General features: G+C 44.0%; 1 protein-coding gene across 7 annotated transcripts in view; it reads right to left on the bottom strand.

Annotated features, from left to right (window-relative positions):
* LOC114665340 (HIVEP zinc finger 3) overlaps positions 1–21,412 on the bottom strand; it is a 488,325-nt gene that overhangs the window by 59,407 nt on the left and 407,506 nt on the right. For all 7 annotated transcript variants that reach the window (XM_051936193.1, XM_028819849.2, XM_051936188.1 and 4 more), the window contains one exon: positions 18,271–18,416. In XM_051936193.1, coding sequence (XP_051792153.1) covers positions 18,271–18,416 — 146 coding nt within the window. The remainder of the gene's footprint in view (positions 1–18,270; positions 18,417–21,412) is intronic.

The following is a 21,412-nucleotide window of genomic DNA, read 5'->3' as shown; positions in this document are numbered from 1 at the left end:
TTAAAGAATGAGGATTTCCAGATAGGATAAACTACAGCTTCTCCATGACCCTGCTCTAGATAAGCAGGTTTGGAAAATGGATGGATGGGTGGATTTCCAGATATTTAAAGAAAGAGAATCAAGAAATTTCCAGCAATTATCTTCATTTAAATAGTGCTTTTCTCACTACTCAAAGAAGTGGGGAGCAACTTCTACCACAACCAATGAGTGGCATCCATCTTGATGTGTGATGGCAGCCATTCTTGCACCAGTAACTTCAAAACACATAATCTATTAGGAGGTGAAGGAGTTAGTTGGACAGTATGGGACAGGGGATAACTAGGAGGTCAGAATGGATGAGGCCATGATGGGGAGTTTAGCCAGGACATTGGGGAACACCCGGCTCTTTTCGAAACAGGCCCATGGATCTTTTATGACCCCAGAGGGTCAGGACTTCAGTTTTAGGTCTCATCAGCAGGATGATGCCCCCATCACAGTGTCCCCATGAAAACTACAAGTTGAGCAGCCCCTCCTGGCTTCAGCAACACCTCTTCCAGAAGAACCCCAAGCTTTTTCTAGGTTAGAACTCACGTTGTAGAAATTGTACTGAAAGAAAATGCACACTGCTGGATGAAGGAGTGGGAAAGAGCAGAAAAGTCTAGGAGAAGGAATATGTAGTACATATACAGTATATAGTAAAATTAACAAAATGGTACAAAGTTGGAAAGTACTGGATATCAAAACTGATGCACTGATACAGCGTGTTGCTGCACCCATCACGCGACAAACCACCTCATGTTTCCAATTTAGGATCCGAGTCCAGCCATTCAACTGGTGTCACCTCAGCACCACACTAAATCGAATGGAACGGAACAGTGTGAGGTTTTTCTTACAGTGGCTGGAGTGCCAATCCTGCCACCAACACCAGAGTTCTCCCTGCAAGTTGAGGGATCTGCTTATAAGTAGCGTCATACCCAGGATTGAGATATTGCAGGTTAAAGGCCTTGCTCAAGGGCCCAATGGAGTGGAATCACTTCTGACATTTACAGAATTCAAACTAACAACCTTCCAATTGCCGGGGCAGATCCCTAGCCTCACAGCCACCATTCCACCCACTGAAACAGGCCTATCGCTAAGTTATTTGGGATGAATGCCATAATAAAACCTGAGCAAACACTCTGAGATGAATGCACGTACTGTACATCAACTGGCAGGGCCCGTTCAGACATCACGGTAGACTCAGGTTGAGACCACTGTCACTGACTCTGCTTCTTTAGATAAGGAGAGCTCCAGGTCACAAGTAGCATATGGTACTGAGGAACAGCAGAAGAAAAAAGTCCAAGTATAGAGAAGATGAGGATCACTCCATTTAAAAGTATCAAGTACCCCAAAATAAAAAAAAGAAGATGGAATTAAAGCGAAAATCAACAAGAGGGACCAGAATCAGAGGCTGAAAGCTCAACATTCAAATGCTGAAATGTGAGCAGCACCGGCAGAAGTGCTGCGGCACAATCCGAATGTGACTCAAATGGAGCACAGCTGCAGCTAGAGATTCCAAGAGTAAGGAGAAGGGCCTGGAGGCAAAATCAAAGACAGGCAAGGCGGCATCACACTATTGTTATGTAACACACCATCTTGCAAAATACCAATTAACAGAACATTCCTGTTGTTAGGTTTGTGATGTTGTAGGTTTTACTGTACTTTTAAAGCTGAATGTACTCCAGTTATGCATATGAAGACTCAGTTCCTTCTTCTATTTCAGGGCATGAGGAGATGGAGCCTATGCAAGTAGCAGTGCATACAAAGCAGGAATGAATCTTGGATGTGCTGCCAGTCCATCACAGGACACGCTCACGTGTACACACACTAGATGTTGCATATTTTACACCTCTGTGATGGCCACTGCCACTTTCCATGCTGTGGTGTGCTGGGCTGGTAACATCAACTCAAGAGAGGCCCATTGAGAAGGCAGACTCAGACCTCATTGTGGCTGTGACTGCTCTTTTTTATCTTTTTCCAAGTCAGAACTTTCCATTCTCTTTAATTTTCTTTCCATTTAGTCACTCTGGTGTGTATTTGCGTGTGTGTAGAAGGGAAGGGGGGATGTTTGTTATAATAATACTAGCATAGCGACACAGCTGTTTATTAAAACGGGTGTTAATGATACACTAGTAAGTCCGTCTGTTTCAATTGTATTGTGGATATGCTTTACATCCCTCTTTCTTTGTACTTCTTGCTGCCTTTCTTCTTTAGACACTCCGCTGCACGGTTTACTACCTTAAGCTGATCACTTGCCTTTGTTAACTGGACATTTCTGCCCTCTTGTGGACATCAGACAACATTGCACCCGGGCATAGACACCCAACTGTCAGATGCTTTATCACTTTAATAACTGTGCTACCCATCTAAGATGGGTTGAAATCTAACTAATCAATGTAGTCCTCAGCGTTAACATATACAGTGCTCAATACAATGCATATGTCTCTGTTATATGCCATTTGGTATGGAATTTGTAAAAGCAGTGCTAATGTTTGTGATGTGCTCTCTGTTGGAATGACAAAGGCATAGCGACCAGGAGCACACACAGACACTTATCCTTTTATTTGTCACTATCTGTGCTACCCGTCTAAGACAGGTTGAAATCTAATAATCAATGTAGACTTAGGCATTTCAGGGTTAATGCCAATGTCTCTGTCACATGCCATTTGGTATGGGATTCGTAAAAGCAGTGTTAAATGTTTGTGATGCGCCACTTGTTGGAATGACAGAGACACAGCAACTGGACAGACACACCTAGACACTTTTCCTTTATTTTTCTGAGCTACCCGTCTAAGACTGGTTGAATTCTACATAATCAGCATAGACCACAGTGTTAACATTTGCAGAGCACCATGGCAACCAACATAACCATAGTTAATGCGCCATCTGTTGGAACGACAAGTACAATGCATTCTATTAGTAGAAATGTTCATGATGCCATCTTTTGGAATGGCAAAGACCCAGTAACAGGACAGACAAATAGACAGACACAGAAACTCTCATCCTTGTGGAGGATATATAGAGATATTATTTAATTATTTATTGAGCTTTTGAAAAGCAATAGATTTCTGTAAAAAGCCAGATAAAAGTGCTATCCATTCATCCATCCATCTATCTTAAGTCAGTTTAAATTTGCTATTCAACCTAAAAATATGTGTAAGTGGGACTAAATAAGAAGACCTAGGCAAAACGTACATGAGCAATGGGAGACAACGGAAGCCAAATCCGGACAGGGGGCCAACTCCTAGGCTCCTGAAGTGCTAATGACTGTGTCAGCAGGCTCTCCCTATAAGCGAACACTTCCTGTCTTTATACCGTATGTGACACATAAACAATAAATATGACCTCCCAGATTCACAAGTCAAATTTCACAGCTCAACCCGGCCGGGACAGACTGAGGATGGAAGGATGCCTCACCCAAAACACTAGATGGCAGCTCCCCTGGAGTGTAGCGGTGCCACAGATTCCCGCAGGGCAGCCTGGGACTTGGAGTTTGGTTTCTCAGCCCTGTGGGGTACCGTGGGTGCTGCCAGGAGGAGCTTTGAAAGGACCGGAGGAGCCATGCCTCATTCATAGCCCAGAAGTATTCACAAGTCACAAGGACGGAAGCTCCAAAGTACTTCCGGGCTGAAGAAAAAGCCAGGTCTCCATCTGGCCCGGAAGTGGTAGCAAGTCACGTGGGCAGAAGGGCGGAAGCACTTCCGGGTCAAAGACTATACAAAGGAATACTGTGAACCCAGCAGGTGAGCCAGAGTTGGGTGGAGGTGGACAATGCTTGCTGGGAGGTGTGGAGGAGAGTATTGAGAGTATTGGGGTGCTGGAAGGGCGCTGTTTATGAAGAAAATTATTAAAAGGCTTCTTATTGCTTTTACGTTGTGTCCTGAACACTTGTCTGTTGGGGTTAAAGGGGCACAGCGACCCCTGCTTGCCCCTGCAGTGCTAGGATACTCTTGGAAGCCTTTTCAAGATGGGGTTTATGGGCTCATAACAACACACAGAGGACAAAAAAAAAGGTTGAAAAGAAAACAGTAAATATAAATTTTAGTGAAAGCTACTGCACAATCTTGCTTATTAACTTCATGTCCTAGTAACCTTGCCTCTGCTCAAGTATATAATCGCACATTTTTGTTTGCAGTTCAGGTTTCTACTTTACATTGAGGACACTCCAAATTATCAGTCACTAGGATGACGGCACTGGGTGTTTGACTCTGAAAGAAGCAACAGCTGAAACCAAAAGGCTTCTGGGAGATGAAAACCGTCCTTTGTGATCCAGGTCAGTGCTTTGTAGTCAAGTGGGTAGAAATGGAACTTTCACCTGAGAGCAACATCAACTAAAAAGTGGCATTTCAGAGTGTTGTTTTTTGGACAGTGCTGGGAACCAGAGAAATTGCTCTGCTTTTTTGACTGTTGTTTCTCATCTTATCTTACTCGCTTTTTTTGTTAAAGGTCGCTGTGGCAACTGTTGCTTCATTTTCTTTTTACATTTTGCATGAGCGATGAACAAAAGTACGATATTCAAATAACGTAGTGTTCTCACACCTGGCTAATCCAATTCAAGGCGACGGGAAGGCTGAAGCCCAACCTGGAAAGACTGAGCATAAGCCAAGAGGGCTGATTCATGCACACTCCCACAGGGCCAATTTAGAGTTGCCAGCTCACTTAACACGCACGTCTTTGGAGATGTGGACGAAAAGTCGGAGAAGTTGGAGCAAAACCTCCACGGTCATGGGAAGAATGTGCAAATTCTGTACACACAATGGCACGAAAAGGCATTCAAACCCCAAACGCTCGATCCGTCAAACAGCAGTCGTTCTGACTTTATAATGTCAGAGGTCAACTTGAATGAAGTTAAATGACTCTCCTGCAGTGACAACTTTGAGGAAGTCCCCGGAACAAACAGAAACGCTGAGCCAACTTGCCCCCACCAATAATGCAATACATTTATGGCAGGCAGCTTGGTGGCACTGCACTTAACACTACTGCCTGTCAGCCACAGAAGACCAACTTGGATCCCCTTGTCTGGTGTGCACAGATCTTTTTTTTTATCTCCCTGGATACTTTTGTGTTCCTCCCAAAGATATGATTGAGAGCGAGAGTGACGTTGTGTCATGAGTGTGCGAGAGCCCTCTGACAGATTGGTAGCCCATCCAGGCCTGGTTCCTACTACTTTGAACCCGATTTAGTGGCTGTAAAAATGAACAATGCTTCGATAGATATATTCATAATGTACTGTATTATTCCTTCTTTCCATTTCATTTTGGTGAAAGCAATGAAATAATTTGTTTTAAAAGGATAATTTAAGTTCATTTTGCAATTTTGCATAATATGCCTTTCTCACTGATTGATCGATTAGCTCTATTATTTGCCCTGAGTGTCCGTATCTTTGCTTTTTCTATGTTTCTGCTGCTGTATGCATCTAAATTTCGCCTGGGGATTATTAAAGTTTATCTAAACTAATCCAATTTAAATTGTGCTTCATAAATGTGCTGATAAAGTGTGAACTTCACGTAGGGCTCAATTTACAGAAGACTTAAAACAGATCAAGCAGCGAGAGTCTGACGACAGGTAATCAACACGACTCTGGTCATGTCCTGACTGAAGGCCCTCAGCTCCCATTTGACCAAAGCATTTCTTGATTTATCCATTTTCTCTTTTAATGACTGGCTTCAGGGCTGGCTGTAGCATTTTGGATGCCCTTGGTGAAAAGGTAAATGGCACCCACAAACCCGCACACACTCATCCCGTCCAATTGTATGACCATTTCTATGATATGAGAGCTTCATAAAGGATTATTGCTATTTCAAACAATGACAAGAGTGTTACTGATACAACATTTTGTTTGTTATCTGATTTATATATTCACATTCATGTATGCATTTTATGTGAGCTATACTGTGTGACAGACGACCGGCTATGGACTCCGGTCATCACCCCCAGGCCGCTAGGAGGAGCCCTCCGGACAGCATATTTGTGCCCCGAGTTCCAGCAGGGCATTATGGACTTTGTAGTGTTTTGACACAGCCCTGCTGGATACCTTGGGGGCCGCCAGGAGTCGCTGTAGGGGGGCTAGTGGGCTCTGGCATGCCCTTTAACCCGGGAGTGCATCCCTGTCACGTGACTGGAAGAAGCGATGTGCTCCCGGGATGAAGAAAAGGACTTTGCCCTGACCCGGAAGGAAAACGGACTTGTGGGTTTGGCTTGGAGCCACTTCCGGGTCAGGGGCTTTAAAAGGACTCTGGGTGAGCCCAGACATTTGAACTGAGCTGGGAGGTAGGGTGGCGACATGTCTGGGAGAGGAGGAGTATTATTGAGAAAGAGTTTATTGTGTATATGAGTGTGGTGGGAGGAGTGCTTTGTGCACTGTATGACAACAAAATAAATAGTTGTTATATTATCACCTGGTCTGAAGAGTGGTACCTGAGGGTTCGAGAGGTGGACAACACGCTTATCTGCTACACTGGCGCAGTCGGCAGGATTCTCTGGCCGTCTGTTGGCAGAGGATCTGCATCAATAATTCAATTCGTTGTGGCAGAGAACCCTACAAAGGTCCCTCTAGTAACCGCGGAGGTGAAAACTCCACCCGCGACCAAGAGCGCTGCAGCTGAGAGCCGTCCTCTACAGCAGGCGAGTATGGGGAAGAAGACTGGGAAGAAGGCTGGAGTTAGCCAGAAGACTTCAGTCCCAGACGGGCTGGAGACGCTATGGTCTTACCTGACCGGCAGTGAGGAGGACCGGGCGCAGCTCAAAGCAGAGCAAAACCGAGCGGGGCAGCAGCCGGAACGTTGCCGCATGGCAACTCCCGAGGACTATTACAGGGAGTTGGAGAAAGACCGCCTACGTTCCGAGGTAAGTGCTGGGAATGCACACGCACCGCCGGGAGCTTCTTTTTCTCTGTTTGCAGAGGCTTGTCTGCACGAAGCGGACAAAGAGCACGCCCGCCTCACCCCTAGGCAAGATGGCCGCGAAAACAAGACGGCGACCAGTTCTAGGAGTCGGCAGAGGAGCAGCCCATACGCTGACACAGTTCACGTGACCTCGCGCGATGGCGACCGGGAGGAAGGTCAGTTACAAGCCTTCGGTGAGGTCAGTGCTTCCCCGACAAGTCTGGGCTCCCTGAAGGGGAAGGGGGCGGCGAGCGAAGCAGCGCCATCATTAAATAAAAAGAAAGAGAGACGGAATGTGACTGAAGGATCTGCCGCTAAAGTGAAAGAGGCAGATCCCAGTCGGCTTGTTGTAGCCACCCGTCCCTCAGAAGACTCCATATCCCAGGAGCCCTTGCGCTCATCAGCAGAGCACGTGCCAGGAGTGGACGTGCTCATTGGTTCCCGGTCGGCAGGTGACCTAAATAAGGAAGTGGCCTTACTGCCAGCCGAAATAAATAACTTTACAAACTTGCAGGAGCTCTAGAAATGTCTCGCGCCCCTTTACGCTTTCTTCCAGGGACTACAGGAGGTGAAGGAGCGTGTCGAAGAGCTGGGAGCTGCAGCCGAAACGCCGTTGAGGGGATTGCAGGAATACCTTCGGCGGTTAGGCCATGAAGCCCCGGCCTCGATTGATTCGGCGGTGCAGGTGAGTAAAATCTGCGCCGTATATGATAAGGTGACGCAGTGTGAATCGGCACCGCGTTTAATAAGTTGCGGTTGCCAAAGCGCTGTGTCTCCGACAATAGAGTGTGGCACCATGACGGAGTGGTCGGTTAATTGTCCGTTAGAACCGGAGCAGCGGTATCAGACGCTGCTCGGGACTAAGGCGGACGTTAAAAGCCCGACCCGCGTGATAAAGGGGTTGCCGTTGGTTAATGAAGAGGCGGGGGAAGCACCGATCGTCCCGGGGCAGCTGAATAGTGCTGTTACCCGGAGCGATACGGTACTAATGACGTCGCCTCCGAGTTTATATAGGACAACGGGCGTGCAAACAGCAAAGAGGCTCTCTCTCTTCCATAGAGAGCCTCACGTTGTGCACAAGCCCCAGAGAAAGCAGGAGATCCCCACACAGAAATGCGGGTCTCCTAACAGGGAAAACAAACGGGCAAAGAGCAGCAAAGCGGCTGTTAAACCCTCCTTGGCGGAGGACAGGGTGGAGCTGACAGAATTCCCGAGGTGCTTCAGGTCTCGGGAAGAGAGGCCACCAGGAGGACGTCGGCGGTGCTACAACTGCCGGCAACCGGGCCACGTATGGCGTAGTTGTCCCCGGAGGACAGGGGAGTGGTGGAACAGCAGATACACCGTTCCCCCAAGGTTCGCCGGGGGGTCTCGACAACAGAGCCACGGTCCGGATAAAGCGTTCTCCTGGAGGAAGACGTCCCTCGCGGGAATCAACGCTCCGCCCCATTGGTCGTCGCTAAGGGGGAGGGACTGTGACAGACGACCGGCTATGGACTCCGGTCATCACCCCCAGGCCGCTAGGAGGAGCCCTCCGGACAGCATATTTGTGCCCCGAGTTCCAGCAGGGCCTTATGGACTTTGTAGTGTTTTGACACAGCCCTGCTGGATACCTTGGGGGCCGCCAGGAGTCGCTGTAGGGGGGATAGTGGGCTCTGGCATGCCCTTTAACCCGGGAGTGCATCCCAGTCACGTGACTGGAAGAAGCGATGTGCTCCCGGGATGAAGAAAAGGACTTTGCCCTGACCCGGAAGGAAAACGGACTTGTGGGTTTGGCTTGGAGCCACTTCCGGGTCAGGGGCTTTAAAAGGACTCTGGGTGAGCCCGGACATTTGAACTGAGCTGGGAGGTAGGGTGGCGACGTGTCTGGGAGAGGAGGAGTATTATTGAGAAAGAGTTTATTGTGTATATGAGTGTGGTGGGAGGAGTGCTTTGTGCACTGTATGACAACAAAATAAATAGTTGTTATATTATCACCTGGTCTGAAGAGTGGTACCTGAGGGTTCGAGAGGTGGACAACACGCTTATCTGCTACAACTGTTAGGTCCATAAATATTTGGACAGAGACAACATTTTTCTAATTTTGGTTCTGTACATTACCACAATGAATTTTAAATGAAACAACTCAGATGCAGTTAAAGTGCAGACTTTCAGCTTTAATTCAGTGGGGTGGACAAAACGATTGCATAAAAATGTGAGGCAACTAAAGCATTTTTTTAACACAATCCCTTCATTTCAGGGGCTCAAAAGTAATTGGACAATTGACTCAAAGGCTATTTCATGGGCAGGTGTGATCAAGTCCGTCGTTATGTCATTATCAATTAAGCAGATTAAAGGCCTGGAGTTGATTTGAGGTGTGGTGCTTGCATGTGGAAGATTTTGCTGTGAACAGACAACATGCGGTCAAAGGAGCTCTCCATGCAGGTGAAAGAAGCCATCCTTAAGCTGCAAAAACAGAAAAAACCCATCCGAGAAACTGCTACAATATTACGAGTGGCAAAATCTACAGTTTGGTACATCCTGAGAAAGAAAGCAAGCACTGGTGAACTCAGCAACGCAAAAAGACCTGGACGTCCACGGAAGACAACAGTGGTGGATGATCGCAGAATAATTTCCATGGTGAAGAGAAACCCCTTCACAACAGCCAACCAAGTGAACAACACTCTCCAGGGGGTAGGCGTATTGATATCCAAGTCTACCATAAAGAGAAGACTGCATGAAAATAAATACAGAGGGTGCACTGCAAGGTGCAAGCCACTCATAAGCCTCAAGAATAGAAAGGCTAGATTGGACTTTGCTAAAGAACATCTAAAAAAGCCAGCACAGTTCTGGTAAAAACATTCTTTGGACAGATGAAACCAAGATCAACCTCTACCACAATAATGGCAAGAAAAAAGTATGGAGAAGGCACGGAACAGCTCATTATCCAAAGCATATCACATCATCTGTAAAACACGGTGGAGGCAGTGTGATGGCTCGGGTGTGCATGGCTGCCAGTGGCACTGGGACACTAGTGTTTATTGATGATGTGACACAGGACAGAAGCAGCCGAATGAATTCTGAGGTGTTCAGAGACGTACTGTCTGCTCAAATCCAGCTAAATGCAGTCGAATTGATCGAGCGGCGTTTCATGATACAGATGGACAATGACCCAAAACATACAGCCAAAGCAACCCAGGAGTTTATTAAAGCAAAGAAGTGGAAAATTCTTGAATGGCCAAGTCAGTCCCCTGATCTTAACCCAATTGAGCATGCATTTCACTTGTTGAAGACTAAACTTCGGACAGAAAGGCCCACAAACAAACAGCAACTGAAAGCCGCTGCAGTAAAGGCCTGGCAGAACATTAAAAAGGAGGAAACCCAGCATCTGGTGATGACCAGGAGTTCAAGACTTCAGGCTGTCAATGAACATTTTATTTCCAGTTATTTCATTTGTCCAATTGCTTTTGAGCCCCTGAAATGAAGGGATTGTGTTAAAAAAATGCTTTAGTTGCCTCACATTTTTATGCAATCGTTTTGTTCACCCCACTGAATTAAAGCTGAAAGTCTGCACTTCAACTGCATCTGAGTTGTTTCATTTAAAATTCATTGTGGTAATGTACAGAACCAAAATTAGAAAAAAGTTGTCTCTGTCCAAATATTTATGGACCTAACTGTACATACTGTATATATTTTTTTGATACATTTCCACAGTTTTTGTAAATTATGCCAAAGAGAACTACAGATATTAGGGGACTGAATTATACATTTGACTTTTTATTTGCAAAATTTGTAAACACAAATTAACACAACAATAAAAACCATATATACTCACGTATAAGTCAGGTCTTGAAACCTGAAAAATCGATCATAAAATCAGACCCCGACTTATACGCCTGTTCAAAAATACGATAATTATTTTTTTTTTACATCTTTTTGCCTCCTCCAATCTCGCACCAGTTTATCAGACACACTAATTTTGTTGAATCAGCACAGTTACCAATTTCTTTCCACACTTCAACGACTTTTAATTTAAAGCAAGCTTCATATTTTCTTTTGATCGAACGTTCCATCATATATAAGGGATGCTCTTACGATAAAGGTGTATGAGGGTATGAGATACAAAAAACACTAAACAGTGCAAACGTCACTTCAGAATACTTTGGGTATTACGGTGCGGTCACGTAGGCACAATACATAGTGTGAGGGATGGCCGGTCAAATATTCTGGTCCACACCTCCAGGCCGCCAGATGGAGCCCTCCCAGCAGCATGGAAGGTCCCCAAATTCCAGCAGGGCATTATGGACATTGTAGTTTTTATAAACAACCCTGCTGGATACCGTGGGGACCACCAGGAGCCGCTGTAGGGAGGCTTACAGAGTGCTACGTGCCCTATAACCCGGAAGTGCGTCATGATCACATGACCGGAAGGAACGACGTGCTTCCGGGTTGAAGAAAAGGACTTTTAATCTGACCCGGAAGTGATAAGGACTTATGGATTGTTGGGCTGGAACCACTTCTGGGTCAGGGACTATAAAGGATTCTGGGAAACCCCAGACGAGTGAGCTGAGCTGGGTGGAAGGGTGGCAACGCGTCTGGGAGAGGAGGATTGGTTATTGTATTGATTAGTGAGCTTTATATGAGTAGTGTGGAGTGGAGGGTGCTTTGTGCACAATATTATTATAAAATAAATAATAATTGGAATTTTACCTGGTGTTTGGAGTGGTACCTGAGGGTTCAAGGGAGCAATAGCGCCCCCTACTGCTACAATAGGAAAAAAAAGGCAGTGTGCCCCGTGGTTACTCTCTCAGGTGGGCGTTAGCATATCGTAATCTCTTGGACCAATAGCGTGAGTTTTCCGCATTCAACTTATACGACCGACATTACAAAATACTGGAAAATATAAGATAAAATCAAGCCCAGACTTATCTGCGGAGAACTTAAACGTGAGTATATACGGTAAGTTAATTGCTTGTTGGTTGTTAAATTTTGCAAACAGAATACCAGGAAATACTAATAAAATTTTTAATTCAATTTCTTTACAATTATAAGAATAGAAATCACTGAAATTCAAAACTGAAACAAATTCTTTTAAATCCACTGTTTGGGTTAATTCACTCTGCACTGTTACGATTGCTGTGGATTATATGAATTATAAGGACATTTTATATACTGTATATCTATCTACTATATAATAAAACAGTAAGGTAAGTGTGTAAGTCCAGTACCTGCGAGCAATCTGATTGGTCAGTTTGGCACTGGTGTGATTGGTCAGTTAGGTCTTTGTGACGTGATCAAAAAAGGAAGTGCAAGTGTTAGACACACAAGGAGGAGGAGAAACAGCATGGGAGGCACGCTGAAAGTCACCTTCAAAGACGGGAAGTATAAAAGTGGACTGGAGATACGAAAGGCACCTTGAAAATAACGAGCCTGAGAAGCAGGCTTCATGAGAATACGATCAAGAGAGGGAGGGTTCACCGGCCATTCAGGAACATGCAGATACCAAGGAGAGGTGCTGAAAGTACATGTAGGACAAGTACTGGAAAAAAAATGTAAAATATTTGCTATTACCTGTCTTTGATAATAATATATAAATTCATAGAGTCATGTATATATATATATATATATATATATATATATATATGTGTATATATATATATAAATATATATATATGTATATACACAAATGACCACTACAGTCAATAACTTTCACCAATTTTGCAAATTATTTACTATGACCATTCGCACTTTGTCACATCACCCTCAGACTGGCAAACACTCTTCTAGATAGTGTTCTAATGCCAAAGAAGCACGGTCTCAAGCTGGCGGTTGTCGCTTCATTGCATGTCATTACGAGTCTTTAAAGCTAGTGCCACTTACCTGTTGTCCTGTACAGACTGCTTCTGACCCGCTCCCAGCCTCTACCGCACCTCTCTTTTAAACTCAACAATTGGAGTTTCTATAACGGAGACAACTAGGAAGCTGTCTGCTTTGCTGTGAATTTGAATTAAAGCACCGTTGTTAAATAAAGAATGAGTGCTGTTCCTGCAAGTGCCGAATTAAAAGTTCTGTTTGCTTCATCCTCTCCTGCCAGTCTTTTGTGCACCTCAGGAGCCCAGATTATAAAACAGGAATAATATACAATGTATTAAATACATAATTCAAGGAATGCCAAGGTTATAAACTGTATGCTGACCAGTTCATCGTTTAAGCAGAAGTCCAGCCTTGGAGTATTTTTGTTTCTTATAATGTCAGAATTCATAACAGGCACATAAACGATTCTTCTCAAACTCCTTATAATGACAGAACACTGAGCTTGCGACATATGGGATGGAGTAGAAAGAAAAATATATGTACTGTGAGTGCAATATTGGATGGACTGGCATCCTGACCAAGATGGAGACAGGTTCCTTGCCAGGATGGGTGGCTGTAATGGAAGAACAAGGATGGTCCAGAGTCCCAACCAGGATGGGTGCCAGTTTCTTGCCAGCATGGGAGGCCTGTTTGGAAGGACAGAAGGTGGCTGCTCCCACTAGGTGGCCCACACACATGATAGCAGCATTCCTCTGGTGGTACTCCCACATGGATACTCACAGGGCAGGCTGGGAACTGTAGTCCCATGGAACAGCCTTGTTGGGGGTCTTGGGTGCCAGAAGAGGCAGCTGCAGGGGACTGTCATACCCTCTTTAAAGGGCTTCAGTCTGAGCCTGCGGCGCCGGACATACTGCTGGGTCTGGCATAAAAGAAGCTGAGTTTCCAACACGAGGAGTCGGAGTCGGGAGGCAGTGGACCACACCTGTGTGGAGGAAGAGGACTTTGGAAGAAGAGAAGAAAGAGGAAGGATTCACCATCCCTGTATATGAAGTGCTGTTTAAAGTACTTGAACAAAATGAAAATTTTTATATTTGAACCTGTGATTGTTTGTGTAGTTGTGTCCAGGGGTTGGGGCTCAGTGACGGATCCTATCATCCACTCTACGTATCCAAAATCTGCATCAGCCAGTGTTGGATGGAAAATAAGATAAAGAACAAATTTGCTAAAAGAGAAAGAGTTCTAAAACAGAAATAAAACTACGAACTGCACCTAAAGAAAATAAAGAAACAAAGATGTTCAGTGTAAAGAGAGCTACTGTCAAGCTGAGTGTGGTGCACTCTGGGATTTGGATGACCACTCATAAAGGGCTCATGTAGATCATCAGACGGCGACATCAAACATCACTAACACGTGAAAATAATATAAAGCAATACAAGAGAGTTAATGGAAACCGGACAGTTGTATTGAGTCTGAGTGTTCGTAAGGCACAAGGAGACCATGTAAATGGTAGAGCCAGCCCCGACTGTTATGTTTATATTCCTTCAAAACCATTAAAAAAATAAAAAGGACACTACAAATGGCAAAAATAAAGTATTTTACAGTGTAGTGGGTAAAAGAAATCATTGCAGACAAATCTCAAGATCAGTTCCCCTCGGAAAAAACCTTAACAATGAAGTTACCAGGAATAAGAACACGCTGTCAGAAATATAAGGCAGCTATGGAGCAGAGGTAAGGAGCCCCTCAAGTGAGCTGATTTGTGTTTTCTATTAAATACAATGAAGTGATGTATGCTCAGACGTACTCTGTACACATGACAGTACCACTACTACTAGAACATCCTCACCCCAGACCACCACCATGGTGTACTAATTTCCCACTCGGACCCACAGCTCTATCCAAATGTAGGAGCATCACAGACACGAGGGCTCATAGTGTGGGCTACAAGACCCTGATCTGGCAACAGCAGTGATGAATCAACAAACTGCCTCCTTAGTTTAGAGGTCGAATGAGGCAGACTGAAGGAGGATACATGCAGTGTGGAGGACCCTCAACGTACTCCCCGTGGGTTAAATGTAAAAACATGACTGTAGCCCAGCTCATAGCACCATCAGTGACAATCATAAGTGACAGGATGTAATGAATTGACATAAAAATGTTAGGACTGATATTTGATATGCCTGCATTGAGAGCATATGCATCATTCTGACAAGCTGTCAGGGGCTTAACAGACCCGGTGAAAGCCCACTGAGAAAAATGACAATGAAGCTGAACGTCACAGACTCAAATTAAAATGATGTTGCACATGGTTAGTTTAAAAATACATTATTCAGCTAGTTTCATGACGTCAAAGTCCTGCAGTATAACCTACCAGCCATAGATGTCACTGTTACATGGTCAACTGAGGCGAGAGGGACCAAATGTGACACTGTCCTCAGGCTATTACGTTTTCAGCCAGGGACAAGCGAGGCTGGGTTTGCAGTTCCAGGAGAGTCTGCCGTATTAGCAGAAATAAAAGCGTCCTGTGTGCGGGAATATGCTGTGTGCTCATCTCCACGCTGACAATCTGACTTCTGATGTGAGATGTCATCGCTCTACTTGTAAGGAAGAGTACAAAAAAAAAAAAATTAAGAACAAGGGCAATGCGGCCAACAGATTTCCAAGTTCCTTCATGCCAAACATTGTCCCGTGTGGTTTGTAGTAACAGCTGGACTAGAGGGCTTCATTTTTGATTACTTCAAACCACAACACACCAGTAGCTTAGGAAATGCATCCCAACAAACCTCTCTAAAACATTCACAGCTTCCCCCTAGTCTGAGAAAAATCGCGTCCTCTCTATTTTCATTCTCTCCTTACTGTACCAAACTAAATGTCGTCCTCCACAATTTGCAGCAAACCAGAAAACAATGTGACGCCTGAAGTCTCCCCCAATCAAAGTTTTATTCCAAAAGATAAGCCACACTCGCATAGTCCAGTAACCGTAAGAGTCTAAAACTGACATTGTGCTGTACATTGATTCTTTAAAGAAAATGAACAAAGTTACCCAGTATCACGCACATGTGAGTAGGAGGACATTGTATGGACCAAGCGAAGGTAATTCCATGCCAGGCCAGGGGGTGGCGGGGTGCACTAAACCTTCTCCTGTTATCTCTACCGACCAGCCGCAAGAAAACCTGTCTGACTCAGCATTGAAGACCTCACTTCTGGTTCCAGCACCTAGACTGGCATCACTTCCAGTTCCGGTGCCCAGACTGACGTGAGAAGAAGGCCACTTCCAGTTCCTCTACAGCACTTCCAGTCTAGTCACTTAAAACCGCCGTCTTTCCAAACCTTCATAAGTTCATGTCTGGACTCCAACAGGGACACATCTCTCTACAAAACAAACCCATTGCAGCCAGGGATAATATATGGGTGGCTGCCCCAAATCTTTTTAAGTGTTAGTCGAGTCTGATCTTTTCACACCAGTCTCCCGTTTACTGAAGCTGATTAGTCCAACAGTTAGGCTTATGGTTGAGCAGGCACCAACATATCATCACATGCAAAACAGGAATGAAACTGGAGTGAGGTGCCAGTAAAATCACAGAACCTTCAAACAATCTGGACAAGAACAGGCTATTCAGCTCAACAAAGCTTGCCAGGCCTACCCACTTAATTCTTACAAAACAACATCAAGTTGAGTTCTGCAGGTACCTAAACTTCAGGTTATTGTGGAGGAATTAAGTGAATGAGATGGGGCACTTCACATCTACATATACATTTAATCAATTTATAGGCACCACTAAACCTAAGCGAGAATATCTCATCTCCACTCAGACAGAAGCCAGGTTTAGATTCTAATCCATCACCCAGAATGCCACACTTTACATCCATCCAAACATTTTCTCAGTGGTTTATGAGTAGTAAAGGCCAGGGCCTATCTGGACAGCATTAGGCCCTAAAACTCAATGAGATGTCTGTTCATCACGGTACACATTCACATGTACAGACACATGCATACTCAGAGCTGACAGTCAGCCTAACCTCACCGTATGAAGGAAAAGCCACAGAAATGCAGGGTGGACATACAGACAGTGACTGAGCTGGAATTTGAGCCCAGACTGCTGAAGCTGTGTACCGCAAGTACCATCAATTGTACTTCCAAGCTGATCCAAGATTTGAAACAAAAAGCGCAGATGTTATGATAGAATAAACTGTAATGCAGCCTGTGGAATTAACAGGAGATCCAATTCAAGGAGACAGTCAAGTTCAAATTAAAAAAAATTTAATATTTTGAACAGTAAGACCTGAAGGAATGGCAAGAAAACCAAATGAAGAAATGTAATGGAACTGCACCAACATTAGAACAATCTGGATGAGATCAGGCCATTCAGCCCAAAGTCGTTTGCCTTTCCTATCCACTTAATTCTTCTAAAACAACATCAAGTCATGTTTTGAAAGTCCATAAACGTCGTGCTTTCTTGTTGTGATCAAATTTAAAGGTCTATTCCAAAATATACAGTTCTAGGCCTTACAAACTTTTCAGACAAAAAGTATAAAACAGAACAAATTGCAATATAATACAAAAAATGGAACTGAGAGCAGAGCAAATGTTACAAAAGTAAAATAAACTTTTTTTTGGATACCTACCTTATATGTACAACATGGTTAGTGAAGGACAGCTAGTCATTAATCACCACCCCAAAATTACATACAGACTTGGTGGGTATGAACCAAGCTGAACACAGATGGGGGGCTGAACCGATGGAGTAGCAAGAAGGTCTGTCTTTGTCGGGTTGAGATGGAGGTGGTGCTCCTTCATCCAGGTTTAAATATCAGTGAGACATGCAGTGATTCAAGCTGATACCATGTTGTCCTCTACAGGAAACAGCAGGTACAGCGGAGTATCATCAGCACAGTACTGATATGAGAAACCATGGGACAGGAAGATAGGGCCTAATGTGGAAGTGTGTAGATAGAAGAGGAAAGGACTCAGCACTGATCTTTGGGGAACTCCCATGCCTGCCTGGCGCACCCTTGACGTCTCTCCTCACCAGGATACATGGCCTGAGAGGTAAAACACAAACCACCCAAGGGCATTCCCACTAAAACTGAGGTCAGAGAGGGTGCTGAAAGAGGGCATGACGGTTGATTCTCCCCCTGTCCCCGTTGGGGGTTTTCCAGTTACCCGTGTTTTCCTTCCACATCTCCATTGTTGTGCTGGTTAGGCTAATTGGCAACTCTCAGTGGCCTCATCTTGAGGGAGTGTGAGACTCCCTGAAGGACTGGTGCTGTGTCCAGGGCTGTTCAATACCTTGAACTCACTACTACAAGTCCCCCAAAAGTCAGAATTTAATTAGAAGCAAGTCAAACAATGTGTTTACATTTATAGGGGGCCTTGTAGGTAAGCACATAAAAATGTAATCTGCTATATTGGATTTAAAGAATTTGGTTGTAAGTTAAGGCCAGTGTTTCTACATGAATATATAGTACGCTTAAAAAAGAAAAACATCTACTGGATCACATCAAAAGTTGTGCCCAACAATCCAAATGAAAAACCAAAAGAAAGAAAAATACGATCGCAGCCCAAAACAGATTTTCTTACCCGCCTTCAAAGATGCGAATGCGAGACGGCTCAGAGCGCTTTGAAGTTGAAGGTTCTTCTTCGCGTTTGCCTTTCTTTTCCTCCTCTTTCTCTGATTTTATTGTTTCCTTCTTAGATTCTGGAGTACTGGAGGAAGGAAGTGGGACCTGCATGCCACAGCGGGGGAAAACATTCATATTTTCATACTAAGTCAACAGAATTACCAGCTTAAAAGTAACATTTGATGCTCCTGCTAAAATGTCATTTTTACAATGAACACAGCATAAACCAAGCTTTTTGCTTTAGAAATCAGCGGCAGTGAATTTTGCATGAGGAGATTTATCATGATGCTTCTCACAAGGTGCACAATAAAGCCAAAAACAGAAAAATTCACATTAGAGCTGCTTACGACAATCTGGATCATGGATGGAGGTCCGCTGTGAACACAATCGCCTCTTCAAGACTGATCTGAATCCATTTCGGGGACAAGGGCAAGTCACCTAACGTGTACCTCTGAATTGTAAACTTTAACAAAAATCTGCCTCTTGTAACTTGTCCACTTTATTATATGCTTAGTATCTTAAAGAAAAAAAGACTTTTCTTAGGCTTGAATTATTTTAAAGTCATATCCAGTAACTCTCTTATTCATGACTCTCCTCATTTATGATGTGTGCTCCCCATAAATCACATCCTTATAACAAAGAATACAAGAATTACAAGGGTGGCACAAATAAGTGTTCTGAAGACTAAGTGGGAAACACCTGTCAGGTGGCGCAGCCCACCTCTATCCCAAGTCTCTTAACGTGCCAGTATGAAAAACGTAGAAACATAAAAACATCAGCAATCTCAAGTGCTGGAAAATGGCGTTCACCCTCCTCTACTAATATCTACTTTTAATTTACATCATTTTTATATATACTAATGACAAATACCAATACATCTGTATGGGTAGTCTTGATTTCCTAATACTCTAATGGGTACTCTGTTCTTTATTTTGATGTAGTTTAATACCTTAAACACATATGTAATAACTGATCTCTCACTTATATAAAGTTACACAACACAATGTCCTCAGGCCCCTTCACCAAGCTGTACGAGGGGGTACCCAAAAATAACTGGAATGTGTACCTGGCGCGCAATCTACACTAAGTTACGAAATTTCGCCATTAGGTGTTGCATACTTACAGAATTCTGTGTCAGTCTGCCAAGTGGCGTTGCTCTGTATTGTTCGTACGGCATTCCGTGTCGGTTTTTCTTGGTGCTTATTAAACAACAAGTTTTTTTGTGAAGGGTGATCATAAAGAACAGCAACTCTGCTTTAAATTTTGTTTTCTCTTAGGGAAAACAGCAGTTGAAACTGTAGTGATGCTTAAAACTGCTTTTAAAGAGGAAGCTTTAAGTGAAACACACAGGTCTACGAGTGGTTTTCACGTTTCAAACGAGGGGAAATGTCACTTGAAGACCAACCAAGATGTGGCCGACTTTCCACAATTAGGAATGATGAAAATCTGAAAAAGTTTGCAATGCAATTTACGAAGATCGTCGTTGGACTACTGAAGAGATTTCAGAATTGACTTGTGTGTCTTGAAATTCTTGACACCTTCGCTACTTGCCTGATCTTTGCTCCGTGTGACTTTTTCTTATTCCTGCATATGAGAAAAGAACTCAAAGGAAAGCGTTTTTTGTACCATGGAGGAAGTCAAACAAAAATCACTGCAGGCCTTGGACAACGGTCTTCTTCAGCAATTCCAAAAATGTTTCCACCAGTGGGAAAACCACTGGGACAAGTGCATTCATTCACATGGAGAGTACTTTGAAGGTGACTAAAGTAAAAATTACTAGAACAATTTTTTTTCCAATTCTGGTTATATTTGGGTATCCCCTCGTATATGGAGTCAAGTCTGAAGCAGACCAAGAAAAAACTTTTCATCTTTAACAAAAACATGCAAAGTGTAAAAAACTCAATGGCATACAGTAGGTCCTTGATCAATATGTAGAGAAGGAGAAGGAGGAGGAGGAGGAGGAGGAGGTGGATGCTGGGAGCATGCACTGATACAGCGCATTGCCACACCCACCACACGACAAACCACCTCAGGATCCCAATTTAGGACCCAAGTGCAGACGTGCAACATTGGACACCACAGGACTACACTGCTTTGAATGGAATGGAACAGTGTGAGGTTTTTCTACAGAATAATTTTCTAAATACATCTAAATGTAAATACTTCCATTTACAGTTCAATCTCTCTATTCCTTTACATTTGTTTATTTTTCAAACCCACATATTACAGTGCAGGGTCTTGGGCAGTGAAGCCTTTCCCAGCAGCACGGGGGTAATTCCTCAATGAGATGCCAGTTCATTTTAGGGCACACTCACGCACACATTCAATTTAGAGTTGCCAATCAAACTGATCTGCACATCTTTAGGATATGTCAGGTATAAGTGCCATATGGGATTGTCTGGCATCGCATTCAGGATGCGAGGTGGCCCCTTGCCAGGAAGGGAGGCTGGAATGGAAAGACTCTGGTGGAAAGGGCATCTTGAACAGGCTGGGAATTGATTGCTTGGAAGGGAGGCCAGAATGATGGAAGGGTTAGGAGAGTTAGCCTGTTAAGAGTATATACTCTCTTGACACACTAGAGGGCAGCATTCATGTGTCGCCACTTCCATTTTCCAGACCATGGGACAGGCTGGGAATCGTATTTCCAAAAGGAAAAATACTTCTAACTAAAGCAGTAATCAATATATAAACATGCACACACTCCTTTTGTAAAGGGGACTGAACCAACGTGCACAATTTTAACCAATCACATTGCAAATCACGTTCATCATAATTTACCTTTGACCTATGTAGTGGCCGTGTTGCACAGAAAAGGTAGGGTATGAGAGAGTGACAGAAAGGGCTTGGAAATCCAACACTGTGCAATTTTGCAAACAGAGATGCTTCATGGTACAAATTCACAAAAATACACTTGGCGACAAGGATGGGATTTGCAAAGTGGTCAGGTGGAATGGAGGTAATGGTGCAGTCATCATTAATTTTACTGAATCAGCCCGCAATCTAGGAGTTGTCTTTGATTCTAGCATGTCATTTAAAGCGCACATTACAAAGCTGTCCAAATCCGGTTTCTTCTATCTTAAAAATGTTGGGAAATTAAGGCG

The sequence above is a fragment of the Erpetoichthys calabaricus genome, chromosome 14 (assembly GCF_900747795.2).
Source record: "Erpetoichthys calabaricus chromosome 14, fErpCal1.3, whole genome shotgun sequence".
In the NCBI taxonomy this organism is placed as follows: Eukaryota; Metazoa; Chordata; class Cladistia; order Polypteriformes; family Polypteridae; genus Erpetoichthys; species Erpetoichthys calabaricus.
Note: the sequence above shows the minus strand (reverse complement) of the source record. Positions and strands in the feature narration are given on the sequence as shown.